At 34.6% G+C, this 21,577-nt stretch overlaps 2 protein-coding genes and 1 long non-coding RNA gene across 3 annotated transcripts; all 3 read right to left on the bottom strand.

The window, feature by feature from the left end:
• Positions 1 to 6,454: 6,454 nt before the first annotated feature.
• Positions 6,455 to 14,644, bottom strand: LOC148176849 (uncharacterized). The gene is made up of 7 exons (XM_088033050.1): positions 14,566 to 14,644; positions 12,352 to 12,490; positions 12,172 to 12,288; positions 11,975 to 12,064; positions 7,036 to 11,771; positions 6,954 to 6,982; positions 6,455 to 6,889 (listed from the first exon to the last, which is right to left on the bottom strand). Exons 2-6 carry the CDS (start codon positions 12,469 to 12,471, stop codon positions 6,973 to 6,975), a joined length of 5,073 nt encoding a protein of 1,690 aa, XP_087889176.1. The 5' UTR covers positions 12,472 to 12,490; positions 14,566 to 14,644; the 3' UTR covers positions 6,455 to 6,889; positions 6,954 to 6,972.
• Positions 14,645 to 17,684: 3,040 nt separating this feature from the next.
• LOC148176848 (uncharacterized) lies at positions 17,685 to 18,649 on the bottom strand. The gene is made up of 3 exons (XR_015769842.1): positions 18,486 to 18,649; positions 18,027 to 18,432; positions 17,685 to 17,979 (listed from the first exon to the last, which is right to left on the bottom strand). It is a non-coding gene; the product is annotated as an uncharacterized LOC148176848 (long non-coding RNA).
• Positions 18,650 to 19,501: 852 nt separating this feature from the next.
• On the bottom strand, positions 19,502 to 20,539 carry LOC148176847 (uncharacterized). Its single transcript, XM_088033202.1, has 4 exons — positions 20,231 to 20,539; positions 20,027 to 20,182; positions 19,864 to 19,966; positions 19,502 to 19,556 (listed from the first exon to the last, which is right to left on the bottom strand). Exons 1-4 carry the CDS (start codon positions 20,253 to 20,255, stop codon positions 19,502 to 19,504), a joined length of 339 nt encoding a protein of 112 aa, XP_087889328.1. The 5' UTR covers positions 20,256 to 20,539.
• Positions 20,540 to 21,577: the final 1,038 nt, after the last annotated feature.

Here is a 21,577-nt window from a genome sequence, read left to right as displayed (position 1 = left end):
AAATGTACTGTAATCTTATGGTGTTCTATCTATAAGTAACTATTAAGAAACATATACACATACAAAAAACAGTCATTCGTTCTTTTTGGCAATTTTATCCCTTGGAATATTTCGCTCTCCAAGAGAGTTTAGGTGCAACCTAAAAGTTAAAATTGTGATTATTACTTACGATGTTAATGCACATACAAAAAGCCGTCATTTGTTTTTTTCGCCAATTTAAAAAGAGTTACTAACGGGTACAGTCATAATTGACAACTTAATCTGACACTTTATTTCACTTTCGCTCCTAGGCAAGGAAAATCAACTTTCGCTCTTTATTTTCGGCGTCAAAATACAAGGTGTTTATAAATGTTTCTAGCATCAAAAGTGACTATGGAATTTTTGTGGTGCACTATTTTGCCGCTTTGTTTTCATAGTGAATATAACTATCTTGATTTTTTTTTAATGTTACTTACGTCAATGACGATTCAGTTACGGTTTTGCGTCATTTACAGGTTTTAAGTCACAACTAAAACAGTTTATTTCTCTAAACTTACTTTACTTCATGTTTGAGGTTAACTGCAAATGTCAGTTGAAAAATTGAAACTCACATTTGCAATGAGCGGCAAATTTCTTTAACATTTCATAGCCACTCTTGATGCTAGAAACATTTATAAACACCTGGTAGTACTTTTGCTCCGCTTTCAGAAAAACTTTTTTTTTGCAAACAATTCAACCTGCAATAATTAGCATTTTAATTATTATTAAGACAATTTTATTGCACCCTAGCCCACTCTGCAGATTTTGATTTCGGCTGTAAGCTGTCAGAACAAATACTTTCACTCATCGTGTTTTGTAATGGAAATTTAGGTTGTTAGCAAATTTTTCTTTGACAACTCTGAAAATGACGACTGGATTTAAGCAATTTTGGTCGAAAATTCCTGTGTTTTGTCAGAAAGATATACTGAAACAAAAAACCTTGCTTCGCATCTAAAAGAAATTGTTGAAGTGAGATTCTTTATTAGTTTATAAATTACTCTTACTTAAATAAAAAGAGTAGTTTCCTTAAGAAAAGTTACGTTTATACACAAAATATTGTATATAACACGTGGCTACACAATCCGTGGTTTTTGAAACACTATTTTAGCACATGTTTTTCAGAGTTATCAACTAATTTCTGATTCAATGCAATAATAGCTTTAGCAAACTTATCATTTTCGTAATCTATAAAATCAGAAATGACAACAGGGGCTTTTGAGTTTTCAACCAATCAAATTTCTCTTCTTACAATAAAAACCTACAAATATGAGTGTTGCTGGTAAAAACACATCTACGTACAGATTAAATTGTCTAAAATATCATTTTCACTTGGAGTCATAACTATAATCTTTAATCTTCAAATGCTTTTTCAACTATTCCACCGCTTCTGAAGGAACCATTGAGTTAGGCCACGGCGTATCAACGTCTATCAAGACATCTAGAAGGCCAGAACTGAGGTCTCAAAGATATTGTACTTTCACCATAAACAAATATGACTTGGTTCGCATTTGCGACAATCGTAAACTCAGAAGTTAGATTACTGTCATCACTGTATAGCACCAATTTGAAGAGTTAAATTTTAAGAACAGATGTATTGAAACACTGCATTTTGAAATCATCTTTTCAAGATTAATGAGGACAAGATTTTACCCGAAAAAATCGAAAAAGATCTGTTGGTTTTAAGACCTCATTGTAAATTTTAAAATAGTAAGACAGTTTGAACTTGCGTCAGGGAAACTTAGCCCTCTGAAAGAACTTGAAGTTAATTTACGCGTGTTGCTAAGCCGAATGTGATACTGACAAAAAGTGGGAATGAATTCAATTTCTTACAATTTATTCCTATAACCCATAACCAGTATTACAATATTTAAAATTAAATTATTAGATATTAGTCAACGATTCTTCAAAACACTCAATCACTTCTTTATGATTCGCTTCCACGGCGACAGCTGAGAATTTTGAAGGTTAACATCAGCGCCATGTTCTAACAACAAAGCCATTAGTGTTTTCTTATTATTTCTTCTCGCCGCAAGGTGTAGAGCAGTGTTTCCATATGAATCAACTTCATTTATGATATCTCTACAGTGTTTACCAGAAACCTGACAGTAGAATCGTGCATTTTTGACACAGCCACGTGTAAACATGTTTGTCGTTTATTATCGACGGCTCTAACATCAGCTCCTTTTGAAAGAAGTAATTTTATAACTTGTGTGTGTCTATTATGAGCAGCCGCGTGTAACGGTGTCCTCCCAGTATTACTAGTCGTGTTGAGCTCCACGTCGGCGTCTGCTAGAATCTCAACGATTTCAGTGTGGCCTTTATAGGCTGCCGAGTGAATGGGTGTGATTCCTCGCTTGTCCTTAACGAGGTTTTGTTCCTTGTTTAGTAAAGTTGTGACCACTTCGGTGTGACCTTTCTGGCACGCGAGATGCAAAAGGACACGGTTGTCGACGTTTGTGGCTCCAGGATCGGCACCTTCTTTTAGTAAGTGTTCAACGATATTTACATGCCCGTGAGCAGAAGCAACGTGTAGAATTGTTTCTTTCCGGTCGTTAGTTTTCTCAATATTTTTCCTACTTTCCAGGTGTTCCGTGATATTTTCCAAGTTTCCTTTTATGGCAGCCACGAAAACAGTTTCATCAGATAAGGAGTTAACACGCCTGTAAGATTGAAAATTACAATTTTAAAAGAATCATGAAATGATAATCACCTTTTACGATTCTTTTTTTCGGTATCCTCTAAAAGCTTCGCAATGTTGTCGTGGCCACGGTCCTTGGCGATGTCGCTAGCAAGATCTCCAACGTCGACTTCAACAAAAACGTCGATTCCTTTTGTCACCAAGTGACTGACAACATCTTCGTGGCCTTCTTTAGTAGCATAATGTAAAGCAGTCATACCAAAATCGTCTCTCTTGTCTTTGTCAGCGTTTTTGTCGAGTAGCTCCACCACTATTTCTAGAAGTCCCGCTTCTGCTGCTCGATGTAAAGCAGTCTTACCCGTCACTGTACTCGCATTGACATCAGAGTGTTTTCCTAGTAAGTACTTGACTACGTCTGCTCGCTTGGGAAGATGTAAAGGAATCTTCTTTTGGTTGTCTGTGACGTTGACGCTTTGTCCCTGCTTGACTAGAAGTGTAAGATCAGGGTGTTGGGTATATATTCAGACGCTTAGTTTTGTTTATATTTTATTCTACTCTTAAGCCTACTTACATTCTTGAGGGGTATTCTTGTGTCGATCTGCCGCTAGCCTCCTGGACACCCCCGACACCAACAACCACCTTCAACAAAAACTAACCACTGACTCTCGTCTTCCCAAGCTTCATTGGTCAAGGAGCCGATGAACCCCCTCAACAGTTCATCGATTTGATTGACCTCACATTATGTCTATTAGGTGGTTTTAGTGTATGGGGTGTCCAAATCTTACAGAAGCTTAACAATAGCTAGATGCCCCATGGTTTCGGCGTAGTGCAACGCTGTTTTTCCGATAAGGCTCTTTGCTTCAATATCAATATTTTTCTGAATGAGAAGATTTGCAGCTTTGTAGTTGCCACAAATGGCAGCGACATGCAAATGCGTTTTTTTGTGAGGATCGGTTCGGTTCAAACTCAGGTCATTTTGTATTAGAAACTTGAAGACTTCCTGATGGTGGTTTGCAATAGCTACTTGAAGAAAAGGTTTCGAATGTTGTTCGTCCAGGTCCTGTAAACTTGTTCTAGTGATAAGACTTTTTAGTAAGTTGATATAGCCACTCGCTACACAATGATAAGTTAAAGACTTTAAATCGTCGAAAAACCTTGGCATGCTCTCCCACTGATTGCTTATTTTTTTCGATAGTTCTTCTAGCGCCTCCAAGCACAGCGAAGCATCAGCGTACTGAAAGACATTCTACCCAAGCAATGTGTCTTTTTTAAAGAAAAAATTTGAAAAATCAGCATTAAATACTTCCCTGTTTAACCGTGTACTTTGAAATAGCGTCTTGTTGGTAATTTCTTGAATATTAAACGGTTCTCTTGGTGGCCTTTCTTCATTTTCGTCACTATCACTCTCACTTTCAAAAAAATCCAAAGCAAAAGCTCCCAAAGCATTGTCGAGCTCTGCCATTTTTGGAACGAATAAGCGCGAATAATGCTTACGTCAGCTATTTGCAGTACTGCAAACCAATTCAGCAAACTAGCGCCCCAAAGTGGTATTAGAATTGAGCGGCAACTCAGTTTCCGCAGTATCCATGGGAACCAGACTTGCGTTAACGCAAAAATCGGATTAGAATTGACCTGCAAGATGACTGTCAATCCCGTACTCATTCCGGTACTCATTTTGCGCCTCCTGAAAACCTCTATAAAAAAGTAGGACGCTACTGCCAACTTGCCATAACCAAAGTAAACCAGCTGACCCAAATGACAGTGGTCAAAAGTGAAGTTATGCAGTTTGTAAGGAATTGAACAAATAAAAGATAGAACCAGAACTTGGACACTAAAACTGACTGGCGTCTAGGCAGTCATCCCTGGAAAGAGGAATGTGGTAGCTGCTTGACCCCAAACAAGCAACTTCCTCAAACAAACCAAACTAAAGACCGTTTTTTTATTAAAAAATCACCAACACCGCGCACTCTCCCACCACTTTACAACCGGCAACGTCTTCGATGGTGACTTTTTGGTGATAAAATCAAATAGGTTAGCTGCCTAATTGACAATTTAATCACACAAAACGACCTTTCAGGCTAAGCCGAGTTTTTTCACTATTAAATCCTTTGATTTGCAATCCAACAGGCTGTAATAGGAACGTTTTTAACGGAAAAACTGCCCAGTTTTCAGAAATGTCGAAAATTTGACAACTATTTTCTCACCAAAAATCTCCCTAGGCAACGTTGCCGGTTGTAATGCAAGGAAAGATTGCGGTGTTGGTGGTTTTTTTAAAAAAAAACGGACTTTATTAGCGATTCACGTTCGGTAGAAGTAAGTAATAGATACTATTGTGTCGCTACGTTGAATTTCTAAAATAACTAGGAATTAAACATTGGCATCATTGTTTATCAAATAAATTTGTCATTCAAATTTGACATTATAACGAGATGGAATCAATTATTACAAAACAAGTAGTTTCAAAAGGAAGAAAACAGGATCGGTAGGAACAAAGTCAGAAATTTATGGTTAAATCAATTTCGCAAAGGGCACCAAACAACTGAAAAAACTTTGTTTCACACTGCAAAAAAATAATTAGCAAGACGGAACAGCACTCATGGGAGACGCAGCTGTACACAATATTCCTTCAATCTAACACTAACACAGTCAGATTCAGAAGATGAAATCGATGAACTAGTTGAATCTGATTCGGAGCTCTGATGATTTTCTTCTTTTTCGTTTAGAAAATAATAAACTGTCTTTTGTATGACATCTGTTTTACAAGACATTACACTAGAAAAATTATAATAACCTTAGTTACACAGCTTAAAAATAAAAGTTACTAAATTTAGTTACTTCTACCGAACGTGAATCTTTAATAATGTATTATTTCGGCTATTGAAGATTCCTGAATGATGTTGGACTTCTAAAAAAAGTGTTTTTTGGGAGACTCCTACTTCCGCCAGAATTTAGCGTCGTCCAGTCCCGTCAACAGAGCATAACAAACCTAAACTCAAAATAGCGCACTGACCGCTACGCTTTTGCAAAAATCCCTTAAGGCGAATTTGTACCGTTACAATAAATAAATGTTTTATTCGTTCTCTATAAGTGGCATAAGAATAACAGAAGATTGATAAATCGAAAATTCCTTTGCAACATTTTTAAAGAGGCTGCATTGACACAATTTTTGAAACAAATGCCTAGAGCGCTTACACGTTATTGCAAACATAGTCATTGCGATTTTACCACAACAAAATGCAAAAGAATTATGCTCGATGCAAGACAGAAAAAGGCACTTGCAAAGTTTTGAATAGGTAAAAATGCGTATTGAACAAAAAAAATTGACGTAAATTGACTTAAGTTGTAAATTTGTGACAGATTGTTATAGCTACATTCTATTCAGAAATATTTTTTTCTAAATCCCCAGGTACACTCCAAATTTTTGTCACTTATTTTTAGTGAACGATTATTATTTACTCTATGGCTCAGCATACTTAATTGAATTTTTATTTTTTTTTTCACGTTATGTGGTGCAATACCTATTAAAAAAATAATAAATCTTTGATTCGAACCCATATTGTAGGTAATCGTAGGCATGCTTTGAAAGAAAATTTTTGATGGGTTTTTATAGGTGAGTCAAGGTTTTTTATAATGACCTGTAATAATTTAGTATTCCTATTTCGGTTTTGATGATCCTAATAACTCACTCATCTGTTAAATGTAAAAAATCTAACAACAAACGTAAATTCTTAAATTAGCCTAAATTCTTCAGGAACATTACATAACAAACTCCCAACGTAACTTATACAACGTGTCTATATTTTACATCCCCTCCGGCACAAAGGCGATTTCTAGTCCTCACCCCTTTTTTCACTAAAGTTTACTTTTTTACAAAAACCTTTTAACCCTAACCTGAATACAATTTAACTTTTTTTTCACAACTCTAACTTTATCATTAGTCTATACGTATATTGTTCTCAAGGCATTTTTACAAAATTTTACACACCACACAGAATGTTCTTCTTTCTCTACGTTCAGTTTTGTTTCATGTTAAACTTCCTTCTAACCATCAGTTTGTTTAAGTCTTCTAAGTCGTTGTTAACTTTTGTTTAAGTCGAATATTGCTGGTTGCTTCGTGGTGAAGGTCTGAAGAGGTTTTTTGGGCGCCGTGGTTAGTTTGTGCTGTTGCGTTGCTCTGGCCGATAGCAACGCAAAGTTCGTAGCAAATAAAATGGCCGAAAAGAAGTATAGAACCTGAAATTAAAAATAAAATACTTAATAGAAAAAATACATTACAAATTAAATGATGTCTACATACCAATGTTCTCCCTCATCAATTAAAAACCCCTAAAACAAATTTGCTCAATAAATATGTTTTAAGATAATTTAAAATTACTCACGATGAAGTTGGTTTATCCCAACTGCTGTGGCTCGTGGTGGTTCTCTCTTGATACTCGCTTGCTACTTTGTTTTCTAAGCCCTTCTGTTTTAAGTAACTTAGTAGTGTTTCTTTGTCACGGAAATCGTCCAAATTTTGTATATAATCTAACATGTTTCTCTGGTCTCTATGTGTTAAATCCGCGCCTCTTTCACATAAATATCTTGCGTTTTTACAACAACCTCTTTTATGAGCGGCAAGTAGAGGTGTTTCTCCGTCTTTATTGCAGGCGTTAAAGTCCACACTTTGTTGTAATAAAAAGTTTATTATTTCATAATTTTCGTCATTTGTTTGTGATGCGTTGTGTAATGGAGTGTCGCCGTCAAGATCAGCAATTGTCAAGTCAGCGTGTTGGCGATGCAGATATTCAACGTTCTTGAGACAACTATGCTCACAAGCGATATTAATTGGAGTGCTGCAATGTTTAGTGCGAGCGTTGACGTTTATGCCCTGTTTTAGTAAGAAATCTAACGTTTTTATGTTTTCATTTTTGTGCTTTGCTGCAAAGTGTAATGGTGTGTATCCGTGGTCATCAACGACTGCAAAGTCAGCGTTGTGGCGATGTAGATGTTTCACATTCTTAAAACAACCGTACCTGCACGCGAAATGTAATGGAGTTTGGCCAAAGTGGTTGCGAACGTTGATGTTTATGTCCTGTTGCAGTATGAAATCTATAACTGCAACGTTCTCATTTTGGGACATTGCTGCAAAGTGTAACGGTGTGTCTCCGTCATTACTAGCGGTTGTAAAGTCCGTGCCTTGGCTGTGCAAAAATTGCACATTTTTGACACTACGAGTTATGCAAGCATGGTGTAGTGGAGTTTGACCATATTCGTTGGGAATATTTGGTTGCAGACTATTCTTCATTAACGATTTTGCTAATTCAAAATTTTGGTTTTCGGTTTGCAGTAAGTAGTGTAAAACAGTACATTTGGTGTTGTCTAAAATCATCTCATCTGCTCCATTTTCTAGCAAAATTTTGCCACTTTCGAGAAAACCTCTTTCGCATGCGAGATGAAGTGCAGTTTTCCCTTCCTTATTTTGTGCGTTGACGTTGACTCCTTTCATTATCAATAATTTTAACATTTCAGTGTTCTCTTCTGCACTTTTCATTAGATAGTGCAATGGTGTGTTTTCTATGTCATCTTTAATTGTGGCATCCAATCCGTTTTCAAACAAGATTTTGGCGCTATCAAGAAATTTTTTTTCGCTGGCAAGATGAAGTGCAGTTTCCCCGTCTTTATTTTGTGCGTTGATGTTAATTCCTTTGGTTAATAATAATTGTAACATTTCAGTGTTCTCTTTGGGACTTAGCATTAGATAGTGCAATGATGTGTTGTTATAATAATCTTCAATAGTTGCATCTGTTTCGTTTTCCAACAGAAATTGCGCATTATTAAAAGAACCGTTTTTGAGTGCAACATGAAGTGCAGTTTGACCTTCAAGATTCTGAGCTGCGATGTTGACGTCATAACTTTGTATCAATTTGAAAACTGTTTCATTAAAATGTTCCTTCTTTATCAAATGATGCAGTATTGTATTTCCACCACTGCACTTTGCTCCGTTTTGCATCAGTATGGCAAACATATCATAGCATCCGTGGTAAGCAGCATAATCTAAAGGATTAAATTTGGGACCAAAAATGTTGTTTTTTTGATACATGTTGTTTATATTTCTGTCTTTTAGTTTGTCTAATATAATTTCAACTAATTTAAGATTTCGGTTTCTTTCATTGGTGCAGCCTTTAATAGCCATGTGCAACAGATACATTTCGCTGTTGGCCATTTGCAACTTTTGATATGCCATTTCTGGACTTTGTTGTAATACTTTTATTAATAAATTGTTGTAACCCAATTTCGTTGCATAGACAGTAAAAACTAGAATTTTAAAGTCATGCAAATGAATGCTTCTTTTTATTTCTTCAAGTGTTAAAACGTCCATTTCAACAAGTCTGTCTATCGGATATAAACTACCACGATAAAGTGAATATTCTAAACAATCAAACTGAAATAAAACGTCTCGTTGACGCACATCTGTTAGTTTTGCTGCTAATACATCAACCACATTGATGTAAGGACTGGTTTCACGTTCCACCTTTTCAAGTTCAAAAAAGTAAAATATCAATTGCGATAATTGCAGGAAATTTCCATATGTGCAAGCCAAATGAAAAGCTAGCCGACCACCTTCATCTTTCTCGTCACAATTTGTATGCACGAATTTTTCAACTTCGCTTAGATTCTGGTAAATAACAGCCAAATGTAGAGGATTATTTTCAGCCATCATGATGTCAAAGATTTTTCTCAAGTTGTCGTACCTTGGTGTAAAAAACGTGTCTTTTAAAAGCACAACTTTCTCTCTGTTCTTCTTTAACCAAACGCAAGCGAAATATTCGGCAAAAGTTTGATGTTCAAAAATTAAGTCACCGTGTCGATTAACATGTATTATCCCATTTTTGTCTCCTTGTGCTTTAATCTTGGTCAAAAATGGTTCACTCTTGGTCTTGTCAATTTGTAATTTTTTAGCATTTTCGTCATTGAAACATGATATTATAGCTGGAATTTCGTACTGTTCCAACTCAAATTCAAACGCTGATCCAAGTTGAGTAATCTGATTTTTGTCAATGCCAAGCTTTTCGTGTTTGATTTGGTCCTTACTTTCGAAAAACAACTTGTACATCTTTGTCAACACAAACATATTCTGCTTTTCTACTTCTTCAAACGCGTTCTCATTGTGCAGAAATATTTCAGTTATAATGTGCAGCTGAAGTGGAGTTTCAAGCAACTGACGACTGTTGTTGACGTCCACACTTTTGAAAACGGTGCTGAGAATCTTTTCAATTTGGTTCTTCTTATATCGTTTCTGTAGTCTTTCATGTAAGTATTTTTCTTGTTGTACTTTATTTAGCTCTTGAATATCCATGGGTTTAACTTTTAGGGTTTCTTCCAGTTTTCCGCGTAAATTTTCTCGCGATGAAATCCAAACGTTTAAACCTCTTTTCTTCATATAGTCAACGCAATTCAGCACCAAATCGAGATGTTTACTGTCGACTTCGTCCAATCCATCCAAAAACAATTGAACTTTATTCTGCTTGAGTAAAATTCTTTTAACTTGTTTGGTGATGTTTTTTTCTGCAGTTTCACCAAACATTAGAATTTCATCCAAAAGTTTTTTCATTTGACCATGATCATTCTTTTCTGATCCTGAATATTTTGCAAAAAGATGACTACAGTTTATTAAACCAATGTAAAAAGCCCAGGAATCTGGGGGGCAATTGTTGCTTAATACGTGCATCATTCTTGATTTTCCCATTCCAGGTGGTGCACAGAAAACATTCAAAGGATCAGAATTATCAAAAATATTTTCTTCCCGCAGAATCTTTTTCGTTCGAGGAATGTAAACACTTCTCGGAATGTGAAATTTTGGAAGTTCTGTTTGCTTGTGCCCTATGAGGTAACATTGCTTTTGAGACATTTCAAACAGTTCTGCCGTTTTGACGTGTTGCGCCATGTCTTTATCAATGTTGATTATTTCCTGCAAAGAGATTTCGGGTCTTCCTTGAAACGAAACCTTAAAATTCTCCATAATCTGAAAGCGGATGACTTCAGGCACAGGTTTTCTACTTAGGTCTGCTAGACTCTCAAAAACGTCCCAATCCTTAAAATCTCCGCTTGTCAGATTTCCAACTAGAAGAATTTTTTTCCTTCGCAGTTGTGGTTTCAAATGCATCAATACGGATTTAACTATGATCTCATTTTCTTGGTTCACTTTAATTATAAGTGGTGTCTTTTCGAGAAACCATGACACTTTGGATGGCGTTGATTTATCATTTTCAGACAAAGCAAACTTCTTCAGGCACTTTTTGAAGTCATTATTTTCCTCTCCTTGCCATAGAAGTTGGACGACATTATCTTTAACGATGGTCATTTCAAATTCCATGATTGCTTGTGTCAAAATTTTTGTTTTGTCGTTAACTTTCATACTCGAGAAGTGTTTGATAAAAGGGGAAAGAGCGAGTTCCGTCAACTTGGCAATGAAGTCATGTTTGGTTAAAATGTAATTCTGTGACCACCATTTGTGTAAATAATAAGTTAGAGAATTGTAAACATCACAATTGAGAAACTCTTGCAACATTTTTCTCAACTTAAACTCAACTGCTCCAAGATTATCTTGCTGAGCAAAGAGATAAATCGTTTTGTTGGTGTTTTTAGACCGAAACTCAAAAACTAATCTCTTGGTGCTGTTTAGTAACAACTGTTCGAAATGCGCACACTTTTCAGCTACGATTGTATCTTCACCTTCATCAGTTGTGATACGGAAACTGGAATCTGCATCCAAGTTAACATTGTTGTTGGTGTAAAGAATAAACACGTCATTATCATCGCCCTCGATCGTGGAAATTGACTCAAAATATTTTTTAACAGAATAAGGACCTTTTTCTTTTTCAAAATCGCTTTTCTTTAAAATAGAAGTGTTGTCTTTGTGTTTCAGTTGAATCATAAAGCGCTGTTTGTTTCCATCTTTGAATTTAACTTTAATTTCAATATCATCAAAATCGCCACATTCCGCGCTATTTGAAGTCATTTGAAAATCCTCAACTTCAGCATCGACGCTAAATTTTAAAGCGTACAAGCCGCACATTAGTTCTTCGAATTTTTTGCCGTGATCTACAGTTCCAGTTCGTTTAGGAAATTGGTCCGGCTAAACAGAAGAATACTATTATAAAACAAATCGCCTAAATTCGGACACGAGATGTGGACCGGTAGTTTTGTTTCAAATTTTTCTTCAAAGGTAAAATTAACATCAAAGTTGTCTCATTTTAAGCGATAATGACAATTTTTGTCAGAATGAAAATCACTCGAAATTGTTTAAAAACGAAGCTAATTGAAAAGCTAGACACTTACTTTAAATGCAGACTTCTTTCCTAAAGAAACTTGACGTTGTGGTGAATGAGGTTCTTGAGATACGTTTGCAGTTTTGAATATTTTGACACCCTAATAAAAAAGACAATTTTCAATTTTATTTACTGGAAATATAATTAAAAAGCTGGGCTAAACTTTTTTTCATTTGTTAGTTAGATCAAAATAAATTAATAACTCACCGTTTTTTCTTCATTTTTTGCTGAAGTACAGGATTTTGTTAAGAATTCATTGTTGTCTTCCTTGTTTTGTTCTCTATGTTGCTGAGAATCAGTCGGTTGTACTGTTTCACTTTGATCCTTAATATATTTTTTAAATTAGCAAGTCTTGTGTCGTCGTAGATAAATGCGATTGTAACTTACATTTAAGCTCGAAAATGAACTGGTCGACACTTGATTTTGGGATTGTAATTTTAATTGTTCTTGTAACTGTCTCACTTGTTCTTCCAGTTGTCGAATCCGATCATCTTGACCGACATCCATGATTGCCAAATTAGAAGTTCTGTAAAATTAATTTGTTTTATTTCATGTATTTTGTCGATTAAAAATTGAAAATTTAAACATGTTAACTCAAAAAAAAATGAGATAAGTTCAATATACATAAAAATACATAAAAACAAAAAAAACAAATAAAAACTGAAAAACCGAAAACTTTTCGAACTTTGATCGCAACGCGTTTAAATAAATTATTGGTAAGGATTTGACATCTTAAGACTCTCTGTTACAAAGTTATTAGAAGCGGTTGCGGGCACTTGATGTTATTTATGGTTGTCTCTTTGGCCCCCACTACATTTTGCTGTCCTGAGAGCATATATAGGTATAACTTTTTCAAAATTATTTCGAACATCAGTCATAATGCCAATAAAGCTTAAAATGCATTCAATTTTTGTCATTTTTCCAAGTGACAGAAAAACACTGCCCAAAATTTTGTGCTCTCAACAGTACATACATTTACACACGCGTAATGAAACATCACCGCACCTTATATATATTTTTTTGCTTATCTTATATGGTGTAATGTTTAGAATGGGGGAGATAAGGATATTTTGTCAATAAAGATTGTAGCAAATATTTCGAAACAAACTTTATGATAAAAATATAACGCCTTGTATGTTAAGTGTTTTAAAACAAACTTTTTGATCAAATTATTACGTCCTATATACAGGGTACGGCAACACTTATGTCCACCCCAAAATCGTCTTTAATTTTAAAGATAAAATTTTGAAAATTTACATACGCTTACAGTTGACAAAGCTCTAAAAGCTGATGAAAAAATTTGTTTTTTATCACTGATAGTTTTGGCGTTGCGACGCCTTAAAAATGTAATTCTTAGTTAATTGTGAAGGTTTGTAATACCAACCCCCAATTTAATTTTTTTTCAATATAAATGTGTTAAACATATCTCAGTTGTTATTTTAGATTCAATGCAAATTGTCTTCAAAATTTGAGAAAAAAAATGCTGTTTTATCAAGTTAGTTTCCAATTTCATTACCTCAAAATTGGGAACTACGTTTACACCCATCTGTCAACATCTTGTGTCACAAATGGCATCTATCCTTTAGCTCGCTTTAGATTGTAACAAAAGTCTTACTTGGTGAAATGGTCGCTTTGTCGATGTTAATTAACGATTTCTGGTGTCCATAAAATGCAACATGCCCGTGTTAATCAAAATTAAGCTTTATAAGAATGAATGAAGTGATTTGTGAAATTTTGGTGTAAACGTAGTTTGCCGTTGCGCTGTCATAATTTTGAAAACTAACTTGACAAAACAGCGTTTTTTTCGCAAATTTTAAACACAATTTGCATTAGATTTAAAATAAAAACTTAGATATTTGTATCTCAGTTACGTTGAAAAAAAATTGAATTTGCGAATATTTCCGCAAAAACTCAAAAATCGCTAAAAATTATACTTATTAGGCGTCGCGACCCCAACCAAACCATGATAAAAAAAATACATTTTTGCGCCAGCTTCTAGAGCTTTATCAACTGTGAGTGTATGCAAATTTTCAAAATTATAACTTTAATATTAAAGACGATTTTGGGGGTGGACACAAGTGTTGCCGGACCCTGTATATAAAGATGTTGAAATTTTTTTGACTACCAATACAATTGTAGTCTAATAGATGATGTTGAACATATTGCATGTACATTATTGGCTTATCTATGTTTTTTGAGGGCATTTAAGTAAATTTAGATAAATGAAAATTTCGTATTTTTGTGAAAGTTTTATAATTTAATCGTATTTGGAAGATATACAAGTGTCCCAAAACTGGCGCCCTAGAGAAAAAGGGCTTATGGAGGTATATGCTAAACCAAAATTTCGAAACAAAAATTTTTTAGCTGAAAAATAATCGAGTTAACACAAAAAATCGGTAGCCAATCCGGAAGCCAAACAGAATTTGAAAATCGGTAACTACAGACACATACTATCATTTATCAGATAAACATTACACTCTCGTTGTTAAGGAAATTGAGATGAGCTTTTACTTCACCTCTAGAATGAGCTTATGGGATTGGTTGTTAATTTTTTGTCCTTTCTCGAATACTATTAAAATTAATTTTTGTTTTAAAATTTACCATCTGTATTGTCGTCGGTACCTTCCCTTGCTCTCCAGGGCGCGAGCTCTAGAACACCCTGTATTTTAATAATCCGTTCATTGTTGAAGTGCAAAATTGTAAATTATGTACTTACTTTCTCCGTTTTACATGATTTACACACTTTCAGTTAACCTAAATGTTTACTTGAGCACAAACTTATATAGTATTTTTAACAGCAGCTTTAATGACAGACAGCATTTTAAGTCCAAATGATTACGTCTTGAATTTCACGGTTTTTTCACAACTTTATCTAAAATAAACACGATTAGAACTAATTCAATAAAATCTTATCATATCATTCCAATTTCTAGAACCTTATCAAAGTAGTTTCAATGAAATAACTTATAAATTTATTTATGCTTATTTTGAAATTATGAATGAATATGCAGGGTTCGGCTACACTTGAGATCACCCCCAAAAGCGTTTTTAATTTTGAAATTCTGAAAATTTGCAAACGCTCATACAACAAACGTTACATTTGGAACATGAAATGATTCACATAGGTTGTTTCTCTTCTGTTTCTCCAGTAGGCAAATGTGCGCCTCATAAACGTTTCACTTGAAATGTTTCCAAACATCGGTATATGACACATTTTTGAAACGTTTCGAATAAAACCTAAATGAAACAGACCAGAAACGTTACTGGAATAACGTTTTTGCTATCCTAGGAATATGCATTTAAAATTGGTTTAAAAAAGTATTTCTTATTCAAGATGGTGTTGTCAACAATAGTATTAACTAACGCCATTCTGCGTGAGAAATAATTTTTAAACAAAATGAACCAGGCTTTAGGTTTTTAAAGAAAGTCTTACTACTTACTTATAAAGGACTAGAGTTAATCGGATGTGGCAATTGAAGGTTCTTTTAAAGAGATTAATAAATAATAAATTATTTCAAAATCATTAAAAACAAGAAAATTTCAGAATTTATTGTTTTAAGAAGAACACAATTTAAATTACTTAGTTATAGTAAAAAAATAGCGACAAAAAAACGCAAAAACACAAAAAGTAAGACAGAACACAAATTTTTCTTAAATAAGAAATTCAGAGTTATTTGACATAGATCTGTTCCAACCGAGTCATTTTGACTTACGAGATCTGTTCCAACGCAAATTGGCTTGCTGCAACCAAGTAGAAACCACCAATTCAAAGTCCTGCTCTGTCATACTTGAGAAACTTCTTCTAACTGCAGCTGCAATAATTGATGTATTAAAAATTTGGATTTAATGTGCTAAATGTACATTTTATAATTTCCAAAAAAGTGAAGCCTTTGATTCGATAGTTTCCGCTCCGTCGCTCCGCCGACGAACACTGTTGGGCTAGTTTGTCTAATGCTACATTGGTGGTGTTATTAGATAAATTGTTTTCAACAGCCATTTTAAATGATTTTAAAGAATCACATAGTTTCTTGTACAAAGCGTCAACATTTAAAAACTCATTACCATAAATGTAGCTGGACTAATTAGGTGTGGCCTAATGTAAAAAGGGTGTGGTCAAATAGAGAAGGGGTGTGGCTCAATGGAGGAGGGGTGTGACTAAATGGAGGAGAAGTGTGGTCTATAGAAAAAAGATGTAACCTATAGAAATATATAGTGGTAATATATATACATATAGTGGCTTGGGAAAAAAAATGTTTGGTTTGATGAAGAAGGGGTGTGGCCTATAGAAAAAAAGTGTGGCTTAATGAAGAAGTGGTGTGGCCTAATAAAGCAATGAAGAAGGGGTGTGGTCAAATAGAGGAGGAGTGTGGCTCAGTAGAAAAAAGGTGTGGCTCAATGGAGGAGAGGTGTGGCCTATAGATGAGGCTAATGAAAAAGGGGCGTGGTCAAATGAAGAAGGAGTGTGGCATAATGGAAGAGAGGCGTGTGGCTTACAAAAAAGGTGTGGCTTAATAAAGAAGAGGGTGGTTTAATGGAGAAGAGGTGTGGTCAAATGGAGGAAGGGTGTGGCCTATAGGAAAAAAGTGTGGCTTAATATAGAAAAGGTGTGGCCTATAGAAAAAACGTTTGGACTGAGTAAAAAATGTTTGGCTTAACAAAGAAGGGGTGTGGCTTATAGAAAAAAGGTGTGGCGTGATGAAGAAGAGGTGTGGTCTATAGAAAAAAGGTGTGGCTTAATGAAAAAGGGGGTGTGGCCTATCGAAAAAAAGGTGGTGTTTAATAAAGAAGGGGTGTGGTTAAATAGAGGAAAGGTGTGGCCTATAGAAGAAAGGTGAAACTTAAAACTATTTAATTTTAATTAAATTTGATGGAAAACTAAAGACTCGTTTCAACGAAACTGCCTAAAATTGATCTGATAATCCTCGGTTATTAAACGATTAAGGGATTAGCCAATAAAAAATAAAAAGATAAAATGTGAAAAACAAAATACTTGAAATGAGGAGAATCATCTAAAATGTAAACAAACTTTCAATTTCTGTTTTAATTGGTAATGTTTACCTACTTACAGTCAATTTTAGTTTTGAAATTTAAAATAATTAACCTAAAAACTTTTAAATTTAAAAAGAGGTTTTTACTCCTGTTACGTTAACTTCAATTTGATTTGTTAACATTAGTTGAATGGTGTTATGCAACAATGATCCAACCCAGATTTTTTTAAGGTGCCTTTTTGCGTTATTAAATCGATTAAAACTGTCACCATTTGTTAAGCCTCATCTAGACTTAAATGTCTTCGAGATAATAGTCTAACTGAGGTGGTACAACAATTTTTAATTCAATTTTGCGCTACAAAATCGGTTAAATTAAGATTTTAATGGCCATGATTTGTGATGTTCGTTCACGTTTATCACATTATTAACTCAAATCTTAGATATAATAAGATAAGATAGATATAAGATATAAGAATAGTTGAGAAGTTTGAATGTGGAAAAATATTCAAGAACTTGAGGGTGCACAACACTGAAATACAGATTGTTGCAATGAAACCTTGTGATTTTCTTATGAAGTAACAAGAAAATCAATGATTAATTTCAGGTAAAATGAAGATTCAACGTTGTATCCAAAAACCAAAGAAATAGTGCAGCATATTAACTCAACGACAATAAAATAATTTTAATCAAATCTTTTATTCTACTACATTTTCTCCATGAATGTATAGCTATGAGTTAGCACCCATGTGTTTAAGGACCTTCGTACGCCACTTAGAACTGTAGAACCTGTTTTGCCTCTCTTATGTGTATTTCTTGTTCTATTGCATTTTCAGTGTTCCCTTTCATTCATTCATGAGGAAGCAGCAGTGGCTTCAAGCCAATCATCTTCTGCCGCTGATGTTGAAAGCGATGTTGTATCTCCCTCCTGAGGCTGTGTATCTGCAGTGTTCAGTGCAATGACTGTATCTTGTCCCTCTGCTGTTTTATGAGGTGCCTCTTTTAGATTAGGGTAGCAAGTCAGTTGTTCCTACAACACATTTTGGTGACGTTTCCCGGTGGGGCCGATAAACTTACACTTTACAAGATTTTTGCTTATTTTTTAGGCCATTGAAACATTTCTGTTCATAACGCAGGTTTTGTGATGTAATCCTTCTGCCATTTTCTTGTCCATAGATTTGATTTTCAACTCATATTAACAATAAGATGAACGAGTTATTCGCCTGAATGCAAAAAGTTCATGTTGGTATTGGGGCTATTGAAACACAAAAGCGATTGAAGACAAATTGGGGGAACATTATTTAAATTTAGTTCACGGAATTCGTAAACTAACAGGTACAAAATTCCATAACCTTATAAGAAGTACTCAAGGGTTCATATACAAAAACCAACTTTAGTATTCCCCCAATACGTACTGCTTAACCAATGTCACAATGATTGTCGGCTTCGATAGGGCTTCCATCTACCTTCTATTTGGAGTTTTCTGAAATTAGTGGAAAGTCGTCGTACATAAAACGTCAAATAGTATTTACTTACGGCGGAGGAAACAAATACAGCATAACGATTCGTGTTGAGAAATCGCACATTCAAACCATTTTATTACAAACGATATTTGACAAGAATTGACAGTTCATAAAGCAATGTGTCCACACAAACAACACAAAATTTAGTGCGCATGTAGAGATAGACAGAAGATATCGTTGTCTTTCTTTTTATCACTAACAGCGGTACCTTATAAAACAGACAATTTGATCTAGTGACCTTATTGTTGGTTCCAAGATAGCGCCATCATGCGTTATGCCCATGTACTAAACTGAAAAAAAAAAGATAAAAGTTCCTTCCTCGTCGGGGTTCGAACCTGCTTCGCTTCTTCCCAGACTGGTGAGGACTTTGAAGTTTCTCGCGCATTCCAATGCGCTACATGTGTTCTTACCCACATGGCATAATCTATGCAAATCAACCGACGACTGCAACTTTGACCTTGGCACTTAGCAAATTTGTATGCAAATTAATAAGATTCGTAATTGGCGCGCTGTATGACAAAAACAAAAGATCATTCGCTTCTTATCGCACCCATTGAAGGAGCGCCATCCAGCCGGGAATAAAATGAATTAATTAAACAACAAAGGTGATAATAAGATGAACGTAAGTTCGAATCTCACAAAATTCATGTTACAAAAACCCACTTTTTTATTATATTTAACACGTGTCTAACACTGTAAGATAACGAAAACGAAGTGGTTAACAAAAAACACATCAAGATCATATTTAACGAATTTATTGAGAAAAGTTACACATAATTAATGTGACAATGAAAAAATAACATTTCAATGTTGAAAATTTCTGAATTTCATACAGTTAAAAAAGCAAACAAAAACTGTTTCTATGAGGTTGTATGGTGATATACTCGTGTAAAAATCTACCCTGAATTTCTATACATGTTATTTTTTTTCAATACAATAGACACTAAAAATATACATAATATACACAATTTAAATGAGAAATTTACAAAAAATTTACAGAAAATCTTTAATACTACTAATCAAAATATCTTACTTTTCCTTGTTGTCCCGGCACACGGGGTTACTGCCTGGTGTGATGGGGGTTCTGTAATTAAAATGTGTTAATGTATTTATCGGAACAGGTTGAGTATAAAAACCCACGTCATTCCATTGTACTTCATAAAAAATAGAAATAGCGGAGGAAAAATTTTAATGATAGGTTAAATATGCGCAAAGTTTGGAAGTAAAAAATTTACATTTTCACAATGTCTTTGAGGTAAAAAACTATTGCAGGTACATGTATCGTAATTAAAACTTGTGAGGATTATTGTTACACACAATTTTGTATGAATAAAATAAAAATTAGTGTACCAAAGATTACCTTTATACGAAAAATATGCTATAATAATTACCTGTTGGGGTGGATGGCTTTCCGTTCACAGATGCCCTGAATGCCTTCCGTCTCCAGCATTACTGAAGAAAGCGTCGACTGCGCACTCTCAGGTTTCATTAACACTAAAATAAAAAACAATTACATAAAAACCATTAAAGTAATCAATCTGATTTTTATCTTACATTTTCTAGGGGTCCTCCTTACTCTTGGAGACTCTTCAATATTTTGTAGGAAGAATAAATTTTCCTTTGGAGGAGTTAAAAACTTCACTTCAACAAGATTTTTTTCAGACGGTCCAGGACTGGGTATATAATCAATACCTCCCGACGTGCTCGGACCTAATTAACATCAGATAAAAACAAAAACAAAAACAAAAAAATGATTACCTGGCAATGGATCACGCTTAGGCATGGCTGTTGGGATTAACCGATTTGACTCCACATCAAAATCTTCAGATGTAAAGTGCTTAAAGCACACCCGACCTCTTTGAAATATTTGATGTGGAGTCAAATGTAAGTAGCGCGAATTGTCCACAATATCCACCCATTTTTTAAAATTATCATAATCCCTGTTTGGATTCGGAAAACGATATAGTGGCCTCGTTCGATTTCCGCAATTTACAAATGAGCAAGAATTTGTTGTTGATGTACCTGCCTAAAGAACGAAAAGTTTAACTTTTTAATGCTAAATGGTGAAAAAACCGCTTACCTTTGACATGCTCAAAGGAAAATTATGAACTTACAAGCTAGACAAATAGCGAAAAAAATAATAACTTGGCAACACAGCGAACTATTCAAAGCCAAGTGAAACAAGAGAATGAACGCACGGAACACAAATGGGTATAAGGGTGGTGGACGGTCCGGATGTAATAAAAGCAATAAACTCGCCCAAAAATACTAATGCAAAACAACTTCAGTTCCTTTCACGATAATCTGGCAATGCCCCTGAACAAACCCAGGCAGATTTTATTGCAGTAAACCACCGATTGCCATAAATGGCTATCAGATTATCGTGACGGAGGCTCTACCAATAGATCCCAGGGCAACTAATATAGTAGCCAGCTTTTACCATGGCGTACCTGACTTTTAGAGTCGAATATTATCTTATTGCACTCATAATGTGGAGGATGTAAACAGGCTATTGTGTCCGAAAATTTAAATTTACGACATCTTCAAGTAGGTAGAAAAATGTGGATCCGTGCGGCTTCCAGGTATTAGCGCGGGTTCAAGATGATTGTTGATCCCTTCACCGTGTTTTTTTTAATGACGTTAATGAGCTTTTAATTTTTGTTTATTAATTTAAATTTTAAACAAGTTAAAAAAATCGAGGGCTATCAAGTTTTCAAAATTTTACAATGAGAACGAAAAAATTAGCATCATTTTAATGTTGCAACGTGTATTTTACATAATAATAAAGAATTTTTTAATCACTTTTTGACATGGCAATGTAAAGCAACCTTTATTGTCATTGTGACTGACATACAAAGTAAATTTCTGACACTTGCTGTGCCGTTTATAAATTTTAAAGTTATAAAGACAAAGGACAGTTTACAATTTTTAAACATCAATCAATTTGATGTGGAAAATTTTAATTACGCGATAATAATTCAAAATTTAATATCAACAAGATATCTCTGAATTTGTGAAATAAATTATAAACATTAGTTTCCTTCTCATTGTTTTTTCCCAGAACGGTACCATTTGCACTCGTATTTGACATACGCAAAATTAGAT

Source organism: Gnatocerus cornutus, chromosome 3 (assembly GCF_029298725.1).
Source record: "Gnatocerus cornutus isolate USDA-ARS CGAHR chromosome 3, icGnaCorn1.1, whole genome shotgun sequence".
Taxonomy (NCBI): Eukaryota; Metazoa; Arthropoda; class Insecta; order Coleoptera; family Tenebrionidae; genus Gnatocerus; species Gnatocerus cornutus.
This window is presented reverse-complemented; position numbering and strand designations above follow the sequence as displayed.